Source organism: Leucoraja erinacea, chromosome 3 (genome assembly GCF_028641065.1).
Source record: "Leucoraja erinacea ecotype New England chromosome 3, Leri_hhj_1, whole genome shotgun sequence".
Lineage (NCBI taxonomy): Eukaryota > Metazoa > Chordata > Chondrichthyes > Rajiformes > Rajidae > Leucoraja > Leucoraja erinaceus.
The window spans coordinates 82,996,436-83,012,567 of record NC_073379.1 but is presented as its reverse complement, the minus strand read 5'-3'; the positions used below and the strand labels follow the sequence as shown (position 1 = coordinate 83,012,567).

Genomic DNA, 16,132 nt, shown 5'->3' with positions numbered 1-16,132 from the left:
TGATGGTTGTAAGCATAAATGAAACCGTTATTTCTATTTTCAAAAGGACACGAATTGTTGGTGTAACTCAACAGGTCAGGCAGCATTTCTGGAGAACATGGATTGCTGATGATTTGAGTCGAGACCTTTCTTTGGACTGATTGCCATGGGTTGGGGAGGTTGGGGGGAGGGGAAGAGAAGCTGGAAGAGAGGAGAGGCAGGACACTTGCAAGGGGAGGTTTGAGGGGAGTCTTGAGGGGAGTCATGCGCTCCCTTTCCATCTGGATACAAGGGAAGATAGAAACATTTGTAAAAAAATAAAATAATCAATTAGGCTGCAAAAGTGAAATCACAAAACTAAATTAGTAGTGAATATGTATCACAATCAGTGTATAAAACCACACATAATCAAAATGGTTTCAACTTTCTTGAGATTTGAACCGAAGCATGGAGTGGATAAATCCACAGGTGGCAACAGCAATGAGCCAAATTATCAAATAATTCATCTAGTTTACAGAAAGCAGTGAAACAGGCTCTTTGGTCTTCACCGATCATCGATCACCTGTTCACACTAGTTCCATGTTATCCCACTTTCCCGCCCACTCTTATGGGTATACACTCTATGGGCAATTGGTCCGACAAATGTGGATTGGAATGCAGAGCTGAAGTTGCAGTCAGACCAGTCATGATCTTATTCAATGGTGGAGCAGACTTTGAAGGACCAAGTGCCCTATTCCTGCTCATTATTCCTAAGTTTATCTGCCCATTTGTTTGTATATCCTGATCTCTGTTGAATACCGTGGTTATTGTACATCCACATTGCTGCCCATTTTATTACTTTAAGTTTTATTTTGCATTCCTCAAAATTAACTTTGCTCCATTCTATTCCCCTGGTCTTTGTCATGCTTAAATCCATCTGCACTGTGTCACGAGTTTGACTGAAAACTTAGTTTGATAGAACTTTGCACAGCAAAGGAATCAAGGGATATGAAGATCATGGAGAAATTGTTGAGGTAATAGATCAACCATGATCTTACCGAATAACAGAACAGTCTCACTTCCACTTTTAGTTCTTATGTTCTTAAAATGTAGCACACAATACACTGCCAGCAACTTTAGGGGGAAGAAAGGTTTTTTACATTACACTTGTGGGTATACTTCAAGCCTGCTTTATTGGATACCCTGAGGTTGTGAATGATGCTATATAAAATCAAATTCTTTGTAGTGCGACATCAATGCCCCATCAGTCACAACTGGCAGGCAATAGGCTATCATGGAGTCATTAATACACATCATTTGGTTTGTTCTGATGATCTAAAAACTAAGAGAACATCTCAAAGTCACAGTTAGGAACTCATTCAACTTCAAACTGACTACAGTGCTATATATAGGCAGACTAGGTTGATATGCACCCCCTCATATATTACTCTTCAACTGCAGCTGTTTAAAAGCTTCATTTCATTCACATTGCAGCCTAAAATCTAAACGATTGAATGAATAGTATCATTTGCACATTATGCTAAACAAATGTGTTTCTTCCCCCCGCCTTTCATTTGCTTTTCCTTTTCCCTGCTCTCCTCTGCATATTAGTTAACAGAAAATGTGCTCAATGCTGCAGAACACAGCTTTCTCTGGTAATTTTCTTCAATTTCCACATGCACTCAATGGAACATCATCACTAAAAAATATGCTCCTCCAAATGAATTTATAGACTCTAATAATCTCGAAAACTCACATTCAAATTCCATTATAGCTGTCTGGGAATACAGTATATGTTCAGTTGTAAAAATCTGGACATAAAATAACTGCTATCAAGTAAAAGTCACATGCGGACTATCAAATTGCCAAGTTTAAAAAAGCTGTTTTAAAATTCTAAGGGAAGAGGCACATGTGGTTTGGTTTCTGCATAACTTCCAGCTTTCTGCTTTCCATGGAGCATGTGGATTTTAACTGTTAAATAAACACTCCTCTGGGACCATTTGTCTTTCTAAATTAAATCTTTAAGTTTCATGACATGCAGTCCTTGGAATTTCTTTTGTCATTGAGCCTGGATGCATCCCGGGGGCATGAACATCAAATTCTCCCAATTTTGTTAGTCCTTGCTGTCTCCTCCCCTTCCTCAGTCCCCCTGCTGTCTCCTCCCATCCCCCAGCCTTCGGGCTCCTCCTCCTTTTTCCTTTCTTGTCCCCGCCCACCCCCGCCCCCGATCAGTCTGAAGAAGGGTTTCGGCCCGAAACGTTGCCTATTTCCTTCGCTCCATAGATGCTGCTGCACCCGCTGAGTTTCTCCAGCTTTTTTGTGTAACCTGGCAAATGGAATGTTGGTCTTTGTTGAAAGAGGTAAGGACGCATATCTGCTATATTTTGCTATATCTGCACAAGGCTTCGATGAGATCCACTTGAAGCATTGCAAACATTTTAATCTCCTTTTATTTTTGTGAATGTATATTGAAACCAGTGCAATGATGTCTCACTGCCACACAGGCACAGTTTGAAATGAAACTACCTAGAGAAAAACTCTAATAACCTGGCCAACTCCACATATCAAGGCCATGTTTCCTGCGCTAACTTTCACCTACTTCAGTCCCAGTTCCTGTGCTCCCTTTCACACACTTGAGCAACACTCAACACCAGCTGAACTATTTTCGGGATTAAGCTTCACCTCGTTTACCTCATTGCCTTATTAGTTGCACTGACTGAAAAATAAATTTGAAACTTGTTTGACCTCATTTGGAATTCAAATCTACCCTATTAATTCAATTCCAAACTTCAGCCCAAATACAGGTTGCTTCAGTGCAATTTTGATGCAAAGTGTTGATTGAAAGGGGAAATTACCAAATTATATCTATTTAATAAAGCTGAATCTGCAGATTATAAGATTAGAAGTGTTAGAAGCAAAATTTAGGCCATTCGACTCATCGACTACTCCATTCAATCATGGCTGATCTATCTCTGCCTCCTAACCCCATTCTCTTGCCTTCTCCCCACAACCTCTGGCACCTGTACTAATCAAGAATCTATCTATTCATCTCTGCCTTAAATATATCCACTGACTTTGCCTCCACAGCCTTTGTGGCAAAGAATTCCACAGATTCACCACCCTCTGACTAAAGAAATTCCTCCTCATCTCCTTCCTAAAAGAACATCCTTTAATTCTGAGGCTATTACCTCTAGTCCTAGACTATCCCACTAGTGGAAACATCCTCTCCACATCCACTATATTGTCTCCCTTTCAAGGGAGATGCTAAAAATGCATTTCGTTGTCTCTGTACTGTACACTGACAATGACAATAAATTGAATCATCATATATCCAAACCGTTCATTATTCTGAACGTTTCAATGAGGTCCCCCTCATTCATCTAAACTCCACCGAGTATAGGCCCAATGCCCTGATGTGTGTGCAATATTCAGCTAGTACTCCAGCGTACATTTAGCATTCAGGACTAAAGATGATTGTTTTCCTCCCTGTATTTTAACTCAATCTACATATGGAAACTTCATCTTTGCTATGAACTGAAACGTTTTTCGAAACAGACAGAGCTTTAAAAATGGGAGTTAAACACCCATTGCTGTAACAATGGGATTTCACCAAATATACACTAACAACGTGAGGGAAAGACAAAAAACAACCATTCTCATAAAATTACAAAGAACATTGAAAGCGTGGATATACTGTAGTATACACAGTTCCCCTAAAATACGCAGCACAGACAAATGGGTGCATAATTATTCTGGAATAATAGCAAACACTAGCTTTGCTATGCCCCAAAATGAATTCTAAAATCTATATTTAAGAACACATTGTTGAATTAAGGACATTTATGCATAGATGTTAGGGAAGTCCAGTACAAGGGGTCACAGCTTAAGGATAAGTGGGAAATCCTTCAAAACCGAGATGAGAGAACTTTTTTCACACAGAGAGTGGTGAATCTCTGGAACTCTCTGCCACAGAGGGTAGTTGAGGCCGGTTCATTGGCTATATTTAAGAGGGGGTTAGATGTGGCTCTTGTGGCTAGGGGATCAGAGGGTATGGAGAGAAGGCAGGTACAGGATACTGAGTTGGATGATCAGCCTTTTTACCTATGTTTCTATGTTTCTATTACTTTTTACCAAATACAGACCATATTTCATGCAGACTCTCCATATCAGAAAAAAAACTATTTTGTCATTACAATCCCTGAGATTTACTTTCGGGATTCCAATTCCTCTGTTTTCCTCCATTCCTTCTCAGAACATTGAACGCCACGACAAGTGATTCTGTTGCCTTTCTTCTTGATCCAGACAAGTTAAGCCGTTTATTTGACAATAGGATTTGTAAAATAACCAATTGAATTTGTCAAGATAAAAGGTTTTTTTTTTAATTGTTCAAGGAAAGAAGAAAATCAAGTACAAGAGAGTCAAGAGCCAGGAGTATTTTATTGTCATATGTCCCAGATAGAACAATGACATTCTTGCAGCAGCACAACAGAATATGTAAACATAGTACACTGTATATAATATAATATAATAAATGAGAGAGGGAAAAAAAATTTTCAGTGTACTGTCCAATGTCTGAATTATTATACTATCAACCCATAGACTCAGAAGAATTGGAAGGATAGATTATCTGGGATAATTTCCTTGGGATTAGATTATCATGGACTGGATGGAACTCCATCGACCACCAGGCTATTGGAATTGGTTTATGATCATCACGAATACCAAGATACCAAGCTTTTAGTGTGCTCTCCAGGCAGATCATAGCAAACATGAGTGCAATCATAACATCCATGAGTACAGCAGGCAGTGCAAGAAAGAGAAAGGAAACAGGGTGCAGAATATAGTGTTACTGCTACAAAGTATAAAAAAGGTCATCACTTGTCCTTTCAAATTTGCTCTTATTGACTTTTCCTGAAGGTGTTAATGCATACTGAGTCGGAACTTGTTAGATGGCAGCAGCAATCTACTGTGTTGTCTTCTGACATTTGATCAGTTTTAATCCGTGAGATTGGATAATAAGCAGGTGGCAGAGTGATGCAGTTGATAGAGCCGCTCGGGTGACCCAGGTTCAATCCTGTCCTCCTGTGCTGTAGTGAGATCCACCTGATGTACTGCATATTTTTAATCTTCTTTTTTAATACATATTTGCCTTGGCTCCACTGCAAGGGCAGATATGTGCCACACATTATTCATACTTTAAAGGGGTGGTATGGTGGCACAGCAGTAGAGTTGCTGCCTTCCAGCAGCAGAGACCCGAGTTCGATCCTGACTACAGGTGCTTGTCTGTACAGAGTTTGTACATTCTACCCATGACCTGCGTTGTTTTTCACTGATATCTTTGGTTTCCTCCTGCACTCCAAAGAGGTACAGGTTTGTAGGTTATAGACAATAGACAATAGGTGCAGGAGTAGGCCATTTGGCACTTCAAGCCAGCACCGCCATTCAATGTGATCATGGCGATCATCCACAATCAGTACCCCGTTCCTGCCTTCTCCCCATATCCCCTGACTCCGCTATCTTTAAGAGAGCTCTCTAGACGTGATTGAATGGAGTAGACAATGGGCCGAATGGCCTAAATTCTGCTTCTATCTAGCTCTCTCTTGAAAGTATCCAGAGAACCGGCCTCCACCGCCCTCTGAGGCAGAGAATTCCACAGACTCACAACTCTCTGTATGAAAAAGTGTTTCCTCGTCTCAGTTCTAAATGGTTTACCCCTTATTCTTAAATTGTGACCCCTGGTTCTGGACACCCCCAACATCGGGAACATGTTTCCTGCCTCTAGCGTGTCCAAACCCTTAATAACATATGTTTCAATAAGATCCCCTCTCATCCTTCTGAACTCTAGCATATCCAAGCCCAGCCGCTCCATTTTCGCAGCACATGACAGTCCTGCCATCCCGGGAATTAACCTTGGAAACCTACACTGCACTCCCTCAATAGCAAGAATTGGTTTGGGATATATGTAAAATATTGTCCCTAGTGTATGTAGGGTGATGTTATTGTGCGCGGTTCGCTGGTCGATTCGGACTCGGTGGGTCGAACAGCCTGTTTCCGCGCTGTATCTCTAAACTAACCTAAACTAAACTAAATATTAATTCCTACAGTAATCTGGCATAATCACTCACCAGGATCCCAGTTCCACATACCAAATGCTCCCTTTCACATACTTGAGCCCTTTAGTGAAGAGGAACATGGGTACTGAGGACGCAGAGGCTGTAAGAGAGTATGGAGTTAACACGCCCTGTGACTGCATACTTTCCCTCTGCTCCAGTTTCCTCTAACTCCCAAAGATATGCAAGTAGTTTTAATTCGCTGTTGCATTGTCTCTCGTGTTAAGGTGATTAGTAGAATCTGAAAAGGAGTTGATAGAAATGTGGAGAGAATAAAATGGGATCAGTGAAGGAGCACTGTAAATGGGTGTTTAATGATTGGCATGGACAACGTGGACTGAAAGGCCTGTTTCTATGTTATGTGGCTTTTACTCAGTCACAAGTGATGTGGGGAGTAGTTAGCTGATTTTTGGCAATGGTTATGATTGTGGTGGAACCTATCAGAGCTTACTCCAAATGTTTATGAAGGAACTGCAGATGCTGGAAAATCAAAGGGAGACAAAAATGCTGGAGAAACTCAGCGGGTGAGGCAGCATCCATGGAGCGAAGGAAACCCTTCTTCTGAAGTCTTAATCCAAGACTTTTTCTATGTATTGGACAATTTGTCTATTCAGTCTCTATGTCAGGAAGAGTAACATATAAACATAGAAACATAGAAAATAGGTGCAGGAGTAGGCCATTGGGCCCTTCGAGCCTGCACCGCCATTCAATATGATCATGGCTGATCATCCAACTCAGTATCCTGTGCCTGCCTTCTCTCCATACCCCCTGATCCCTTTAGCCACAAGGGCCACATCTAACTCCCTCTTAAATATAGCCAATGAACTGGCATCAACTACCTTCTGTGGCAGAGAATTCACCACTCTCTGTGTGAAAATGTTTTCCTCATCTCGGTCCTAAAAGATTTCCCCCTTATCCTTAAACTGTGACCCCTTGTTCTGGACTTCCCCAACATCGGGAACAATCTTCCTGTATCTAGCCTGTCCAACCCCTTAAGAATTTTGTACGTTTCTATAAGATCCCCCCCCTCAATCTTCTAAATTCTAGCGAGTACAAACCGAGTCTATCCAGTCTTTCTTCATATGAAAGTCCTGACATCCCAGGAATCAGTCTGGTGAACCTTCTCTGCACTCCCTCTATGGCAAGAATGTCTTTCCTCTGATTAGGAGACCAAAACTATACGCAATACTCCAGGTGTGGTCTCACCAAGACCCTGTACAACTGCAGTAGAACCTCCCTGCTTATATACACAAATCCTTTTGCTATGAATGCTAACATACCATTTGCCTTCTTCACTGCCTGCTGCACCTGCATGCCTACTTTTAATGACTGGTGTACCATGACACCCAGGTCTCGTTGCATCTCCCCCTTTCCTAATCGGCCACCAGTCAGATAATAATCTACTTTCCTGTTTTTGCCACCAAAGTGGATAACCTCACATTTATCCACATTATACTGCATCTGCCATGCATTTGCCCACTCACCCAGCCTATCCAAGTCACCTTGCAGCCTCCTAGCATCCTCCTCACAGCTAACACTGCCCCCCAGCTTCGTGTCATCCGCAAACTAGGAGATGTTGCATTCAATTCCCTCGTCCAAATCATTAATATATACCGTAAATAGCTGGGGTCCCAGAACTGAGCATTGCGGTACCCCACTAGTCACTGCCTGCCATTGTGAAAAGGAACCGTTTACTCCTACTCTTTGCTTCCTGTCTGCCAGCCAGTTCTCTATCCACATCAATACTGAACCCCCAATACCGTGTGCTTTAAGTTTGTATACTAATCTCTTATGTGGGACCTTGTCGAAAGCCTTCTGAAAGTCCAGATATAACACATCCACTGGTTCTCCCTTATCCACTTTACTAGTTACATCCTCAAAAAATTCTATAAGATTCGTCAGACATGATTTACCCTTCATAAATCCATGCTGACTTTGTCCAATGATTTCACCACTTTCCAAATGTGCTGCTATCCCATCTTTAATAACTGATTCTAGCAGTTTCCCCACTACCGACGTTAGACTAACTGGTCTGTAATTCCCCGTTTTCTCTCTCCCTCCCTTTTTAAAAAGTGGTGTTACATTAGCTACCGTCCAATCCTCAGGAACTACTCCAGAATCTAAAGAGTTTTGAAAAATTATCACTAATGCATCCACTATTTCTGGGGCTACTTCCTTAAGTACTATGGGATGCAGCCTATCTGGCCCTGGGGATTTATCGGCCTTTAATACATTCAATTTACCTAACACCACTTCCCGGCTAACCTGGATTTCACTCAGTTCCTCCATCTCATTTGACCCCTGGTCCCCTGCTATTTCCGGCAGATTATGTCTTCCTTAGTGAAGACAGAACCAAAGTAGTTATTCAATTGGTCTGCCATGTCCTTGTTCCCCATGATCAATTCACCCGTTTCTGACTGCAAGGGACCTACATTTGTTTTAACTAATCTTTTTCTCTTCACATATCTATAAAAGCTTTTGCAGTCAGTTTTTATGTACCCTGCCAGTTTTCTTTCATAATCTATTTTCCCTTTCCTAATTAAGCCCTTTGTCCTCCTCTGCTGGTCTCTGAATTTCTCCCAGTCCTCTGGTAGGCTGCTTTTTCTGGCTAATTTGTACGCTTCATCTTTTGTTTTGATACTATCCCTGATTTCCCTTGTTATCCACGGATGCACTACCTTCCCTGATTTATTTTTTTGCCAAACTGGGATGAACAATTGTTGTAGTTCATCCATGCAGTCTTTAAATGCCTTCCATTGCATATCCACCGTCAACCCATTAAGAATCAATCGCCAGTCTATCTTGGCCAATTCACGTCTCATACCCTCAAAGTTACCTTTCTTTAAGTTCAGGACCTTTGTTTCTGAATTAACAATGTCACTCTCCATCCTAAAGAAGAACTCAACCATATTATGGTCACTCTTGCCCAAGGGGCCACGCACAACAAGACTGCTAACTAACCCTTCCTCATTACTCAATACCCAGTCTAGAATAGCCTGCTCTCTCATTGGTTCCTCTACATGTTGGTTTAGAAAACTACCCCGCATACATTCCAAGAAATCCTCTTCCTCAGCACCCTTGCCAATTTGATTCACCCAATCTATATGTAGATTGAAGTCACCCATTATAACTGTTTTACCTTTGTTGTACGCATTTCTAATTTCCTGCTTGATGCCATCCCCAACTCCACTACTACTGTAAGGTGGCCTGTACACAACTCCCACTAGCGTTTTCTGCCCCTTAGTGTTTCGCAGCTCTACCCATATCGATTCCACATCCTCAAAGCTAATGTCCTTCCTTTCTATTGCGTTAATCTGCTCTCTAACCAGCAACGCTACCCCACCTCCATATAACCATATAACCATATAACAATTACAGCATGGAAACAGGCCATCTCGACCCTTCTAGTCCGTGCCGAACACGTATTCTCCCCTAGTCCCATACACCTGCATTCAGACCATAACCCTCCATTCCTTTCCCGTCCATATAACTATCCAATTTATTTTTAAATGATAAAAACGAACCTGCCTCCACCACCTTCACTGGAAGCTCATTCCACACCTATCCCTCCTGAATATTGAATATCCCTGGATGTTGAGCTCCCAGCCTTGGTCACCCTGGAGCCATGTCTCCGTGATCCCAACTATATCATAGTCATTAATAGCTATCTGCACATTCAACTCATCCACCTTATTACGAATGTTCCTTGCATTGAGACACAAAGTCTTCAGGCTTGTTTTTACAACACTCTTACCCCTTATACTATTATGCTGAAAAGTGGCCCTTTTTGATTTTTGCCCTGGATTTGCCGGCCTGCCACTTTTACTTTTCACCTTGCTACCTATTGCTTCTACCCTCATTTTACACCCCTCTGTCTCTACGCTCACACATTTAAGAAACCCTTTCCCTTTAACTCCATCCTCCACTATCCCATTCGACACCCCACCCCCCTTATTCAGTTTAAAACCACCCGTGTAGCAGTGGCAAACCTGCCTGCCAGAATGCTGGTCCCACACCTGTTAAGATGCAATCCGTCCCTTTTGTACAGTTCCCCCTTACCCCAAAACAGATCCCAGTGATCTAAGAATCTAAATCCCTGCCCCGTGCACCAGTTCCTCAGCCACACGTTCAGGTCCCGTATCTCCCTGTTCCTGCTCTCACCAGCACGAGGAACTGGAAGCAAACCGGAGATAACAACCCTGGAGGTCCTGCTTTTCAGCATTTTTCTGAGCTCTCTAAAGTCACGCTGCAGAATATTCATCCCCTTCTTTCCCACATCGTTTGTGCCGACATGCACTACTATGTCCGGATGTTCACCTTCGCCCTTGAGGATTTTCTGCACTCTGTCCGTGACATCCTGGATCCTGGCACCTAGAAGGCAGCACACCATCCTCGCATCCCGCCTGTTGCCACAGAAACCCCTGTCCGTACCTCTCACAATGGAGTCTCCCACTACAATGGCATTGCCTGCCTTAGGCCTTTTTGGTTTTGGTTCAACAGCCCTATTCGCATCGCAAGCCAGTCCACCGCTCAGTGTAAACACGTCTTCTGTCCCAACAGCTTCTAAGCGGATGAACCTGTTCACAAGAGGTACAACACCCGGGGACGTTGGCATTCCATGCTTCCCTCCCTTTCTCACTGTCTCCCACCTTCTCTCTTCCAGTACCTTAGGTGTAACAATCTTACTGTAGGACTTGTCGAGGAACGACTATGTTTCTCGGACGAACCGGAGGTCATCCATTTGCTCCAGTTCCCCAACACGGTCCTTCAGGAGCTCTACCTGGATGCACTTCTCGCATTTGTAGCAGCCAGAGGCACCAGCGGTGTCCTTGACCTCCCACATGTTCTACATGGCATGGTGGTGCAGCGGTAGAGTTGTTGCCTTACAGCGCCAGGGTCCCGGGTTCGAACCTGACTGTGGATCCGAATCTGTACGGAGTTTGTACGTTCTTCCTGTGACCTACCTGGGTTTTCTCAGAGATCTTCAGGTTCCTCCCATGCTCGAAAGACGTACAGGTTTATAGGTTAATGGGCTTGGTATAAATGTAAACATTGTCCCTAGTATGTGTGTAGGATAGTGTTATTGTGCGGGATTCGCTGGTCGGTGCGGACTCAGTGGGTCGAAGGGCCTGTTTCCGTACTGTATCTCTGAAACTAAAACTAGAATACTGCAATCAAGAGTGACAAAAACAAGCTTGTAAACTTATATTCTACAGCTTGTTATCCTGTCACATGATCAAAATGATGTAAATTGAAACATATTATTGCTACTAAAATTAATCGCTTTTATCAAACAAAAATGTGGCAATATTACAGTCAGGGTAGACACAAAATGCTGGAGTAAATCAGCGGGACATGCAGCATCCATATGCGAAACGTCACCCATTGCTTCTCTCCAGAGATGCTGCCTGACCCACTGAGTTGCTCCTGCATTTTGTGTCTATCTTCGGTTTAAACCAGCATCTGCAGTTCCTTCCCGCACGTACAGTCAAGGTAACTGATTGGCTTGTGCAGAAATCTTGTTACCATTGGGTACAATTAGACCTGAGAGAGAAAGCATAGGGGAGTCTGATGAGCAGTGTGAGAGACAGTAATTTGTCTTCAAAAAGATTATATATCTTAATAACACTTTCACAGATAATTATATTCCCCGTTGTGTTTTGCAATTTGAAGATTTCAGAAATCTAAGATTTTGATGGCACTTCAGCTGCTGATAGTCTTTCAACTGTTAGATCACAGGCTGGAAGAGGGAAGTAGGGAGGAAAACTGTAAACCGTAAGATTGCAATGCTGTTTGCTGACTCATCGATCTGCTCTCAGCCGAAGTAAAGGATTATACTTACCGCTACTGTGACCTATTTTCCTGTGAGCTTCTGATTATCTGGGTTAGCAGGGATAGTTGAAATCTCAACATCTAAATCGATCCTTTGCAGTTATTATGCCAAGTTGCTCAATTGTAAACTGTGATTGTTTTTCCTCTTACGGCAGCCTGTCTTTGTATGAGATACTGGAAGAAAGTTTGGGGAACATTATTGCCCATGTACTATAGAATTGTTTTACGGATGAGGGGTGGTTTTGGGTGGATTTGAGTGTTTGGATAATAGATGCTCTTGCCAGAGTTGATTAATCTGCTCATATTAAAAGGAAAATCTCTAAACTAAACCGAACTAAACCAGCGGTATGAATATAGACTCCTTTAAATTCAAGTGACCCTTGCTTTCCCTCTCTCTCCATCCCTCCCCCATCCAAGTTCCCCGGCCTTCCTCCTGATTAAATTTTACTGATTGTATGCCTTGTGTCACCTTCCCCTCAGCTAACATTGATCTTTTCTCCATTTTCCTTGTGCTTCGTCCCCTTTGAGCTTCTGTTTCCACACCATAACCTTCCATATCTCTATCTCCCTCTCCCTTGACTCTCAATCTGAGGAAGGGTCTTGACCTGAAACGTCGCTCATTCCTCCTATCCAGAGATACTGCCTGTCCTGCTGATTTACTCCAGCATTTTGTGTCTATTTTTGATGTAAACCAGTATCTGCAGTTGCCTCCTACACAAATTGTTTGGCAGATGGCGCAATGGGCTAAGTGTTCGGCTGGCGACCGGAAGGTAGCCGGTTCGAATCCCGCTTGGAGTGCATACTGTCGTTGTGTCCTTGGGGCAAGACACTTCACCCACCTTTGCCTGTGTGTAAATGTAATGTAATTATGTGAAGCACTTTGGGGTCAATGCAAGTTGACTAAAAATGTGCTATATAAATAAGATTATTATTATTATTATATCTCCCGTGAGCTTTCCACCCACCACCTGTTCTTTGGTTCATGGGTTTTCTATTGTAGTAGAATGGAAGAGGCAGGTGGGCAGGAAGGGCAGCTTGCATCCAAATGAAAAAGCTAAGCGCTCCTCAACTATGATTCTATCTTTGATGCCATCCCACAACAAACTATCCCGTCCAATGCCAACACCTCCTTAACCTGGCAAGCAGTTGAAATGACACCAATTACACCAATGCCTCGGGAGCAGATGTTGTTATCCTGAACAAAGTCTATAACTTGGTGAAAAGGAACTTCAAACACACATTCATGGCCTCGTCCCTAACATCTGGGAAGGGAGGACTTAAGGAATCCTGTAATTGGGACCAACTTCAAAACAAGAGACCACTTCCATTGTAGTGACTGGGGCGGGGCGGGGAAGGGGGGTCTCCTGCTATTTGACACAGGGAAAGGCATCACTTTCTCTCAGAGGGTGAAATGCTACTATTTATTCAGTAGACAGACAGTACTGAGTGGATTCCATCCATCTAGAAACACAGTGGACATCAATTTCATCGTACATCAACACTAAGAAAAATGCAAGGAGCAGCACCAACCTTGAAACACGGGCTTTATAGACCATATTAAAGAAGTACAATAATTTAAAAAAAAACAAAGTAGTGCAGAAACAAAAACAAAGCCAGAAGTCCCTAATGCAAACCAGGTAGTTTATAGTTCAGAGTTTAGTTGGATTTCAGTGTTCAATAACCTGATGGTTTTTTGGAAGAAGGTTCCTGAACCTGGATGTTACAGTTTCAAGGCTCTTATACCTCCGTCCTGATGGCAGGAGTGAAATGAGAGCATGGGCAGGGTAAGTGGGTCCTTGACGATGCTTGCTGACTTTTTGAGGCAGCATCTCTTTTAAATCCATTTGATGGTGGGGAGGTCAGCCCCCATGATAGACCAGGCGGTGTTCACTACTGTTTGTAACCTCCTTCGGCCCTGGGCATTCAGGTTGCCGAACCAGACAATGGTGCAGTCAATAGGCTCTCTACCTGTAGAAGTTCAAGAGTGTATTTATCGACATACCAAATCACCTCAATCCTCCAAGGAAGCAGAGATGTTGATGGCCTTCTTTATTATTGCATCACTGTGCTGGGACCAGGACAGATCTTCAGAGCTATGCATACCCTGAAACTTGAAGTTGGTGCCTTTCTCCACCACTGATCTGTCAATGATCCCCGGTTTGCACTTCCAAAGCAACAATCAGTTCATTGTTTTTACTGACTTTGAGAGCAAGATTGTTGTTCTGGCATCATTTAGACACACGATCGATCTCTCTCCTATAGTCTGACTCGTCATTATCTGTAATACATGTCGTTGGTGAATTTAAAGATGGCGTTGGAACTGTGTCTGGCTACACAATCATGGATATACAGTGAGGAGAGCTGAGGTGCCCATGTGCTGGTTGTTTTCAAGGAGGAGGTTTTGTTGCCAATTCACACTGATTTGATCTGTTGATGAGGAAGTCGAGGACCCAGTTGCAAGAAATGTGCAGAGACCCAGTTTCCTGAGCTTGGTACACAAAAATGCTGATTTTGCCACAAGTGGGGTAATAGCTTAGTGTACCTTCGATTTTACAGCATCTGCAGTTCCTTCTTGAACACTTCCTGAGCTTGGTAACAGGTTTGGACAGGATGACAGTGTTGAATGTACATTTGATGTATGTGTTTTTATTGTCTAAGTGGTCCAATGCAGAGTGGAGAGCAAGTGAAGGTGCACCCTCCTTTGATCTATTGTGACTGGGCAAATTGTAGAGAGTACAGATTCTTGCTGAGATAGGAGTTGATCTGCACCATAACCAACCTCTCAAAGCACTTCATCACCATGGACATTAGTGCCACTGGTCGGTAGGCATTGAGGCACATCACCTTGCTCTTCTTGGGCACCGGTATTATTGAAAAGGTCACCAAGTGCTGGAGTAACCCAGCAGGCTACACCTGGATAGGTGACGTTTCAGGTCGAGACTCCTCTGGCCCACTATCATTCAAAATGGAGAAGAAGCCTCCAGGATGACATTGAGAACTTTGTGTCCTTTCAAGGAATTACACAGAAACCCAGTATAAACAATTGAAGAGTGCACCACCCCCAAACCTATGTGCCCACCCACCCATCATGAAGCTATTACCCCACTTGTGGCAAAATCAGCAGATTCCATATTTGCCCTCATCAAATGACGCAAAAGGCACAGTGAGGAGGGAAGGAAAGATGGTTTGAAATCAAGCCGCCCCAACCCTGAGCCACTGGGTAATAAGAAAATGAAGCCATGGGTTACCCCAGGTGTTCTATCCCTGACTTCTCTCCAACAACATTTTCATTTGATCTCAGGTGGTGAGGAGGAGGAGGCTTGTTTCTCTCCACTGGCTAAAACATTTTCCACTGAATTAAATCACTTTGTCAAACTATCTCACAAATCAATATGGACATGCAATTGATAAACAACTGCAGTAGAAATTCCTACACATGCACATTCAGCCACAGGAGGAAAAAACACTGAAATATTGCCAGGGGAGTTCACATAATTCTGCATTTTGGAGGATAATTGAACATCGTCTGCCATCTGCTGTCTGTACGGGTAAACAGGAGGTATTGCCGCAAGGTACGTGTGCCCGAGTGCATGTACTCAATGAGCTTGCAGCAACGTGCCAACAACCGTTGTCATGGAAACATCACCACAAGCTTCAGAATCGGCCAAGCCCTCAGACGGCATCAAACACAGTTTCATCAATAAAAATGTGGCACTAGGAATGATTAACTAATCGAGTGGAGGGTGGAGAAAGTAAGCAATCAGGTGAGCAGTCTAGGTGGGATGCATTCAGTGACCTTGGCTGGCCATTGGCATACCAATGGAGAAAAGAGTGTTCAGCAGTAGCGACGTGGTCCAGTTTGAGATAGAGAAAGGTGAGAGCGTATGGGACTAGCGAGCTCAGTGAGTAGGCAGCAAGGCCAGAGCTGAAGAGTGATGAAGAAGAGAGGATATGCTAGAGTGAGGAAAATGCTTGGAGGATAAATATGTAGCAACATACCTTACAAACTCACAAGTTATAGAAGTGGAATTAGGCCATTCGGCCCATCGAGTCTACTCCGCCATTCAATCATGGCTAATCTCTGCCTCCTAATCCCATTTTCCTGCCTTCTCCCCATAACCCTTGACACCCATTCTAATAAATAATTTGTCTTAAAAAATATCCACTGACTTGGCCTCCACAGCCCTCTGTGGCAATGAGTCCACAGATTAACTACTCTATAACAATATAAC

At 43.1% G+C, this 16,132-nt stretch overlaps 1 protein-coding gene across 1 annotated transcript; it reads right to left on the bottom strand.

The window, feature by feature from the left end:
- Positions 1–4,481: 4,481 nt before the first annotated feature.
- On the bottom strand, positions 4,482–12,106 carry LOC129695793 (uncharacterized). The gene is made up of 2 exons (XM_055633102.1): positions 10,956–12,106; positions 4,482–10,860 (listed from the first exon to the last, which is right to left on the bottom strand). The coding sequence occupies exon 2, from the start codon at positions 9,431–9,433 to the stop codon at positions 8,381–8,383; it is 1,053 nt and encodes a 350-aa protein (XP_055489077.1). The 5' UTR covers positions 9,434–10,860; positions 10,956–12,106; the 3' UTR covers positions 4,482–8,380.
- Between the last annotated feature and the right edge of the window lie 4,026 nt (positions 12,107–16,132).

Bases quoted from the DNA above. Each gene is read 5' to 3' on its own strand.
- LOC129695793 (XM_055633102.1), bottom strand. From the start codon at position 9,433: ATGGTTATATGGTTATATGGAGGTGGGGTAGCGTTGCTGGTTAGAGAG.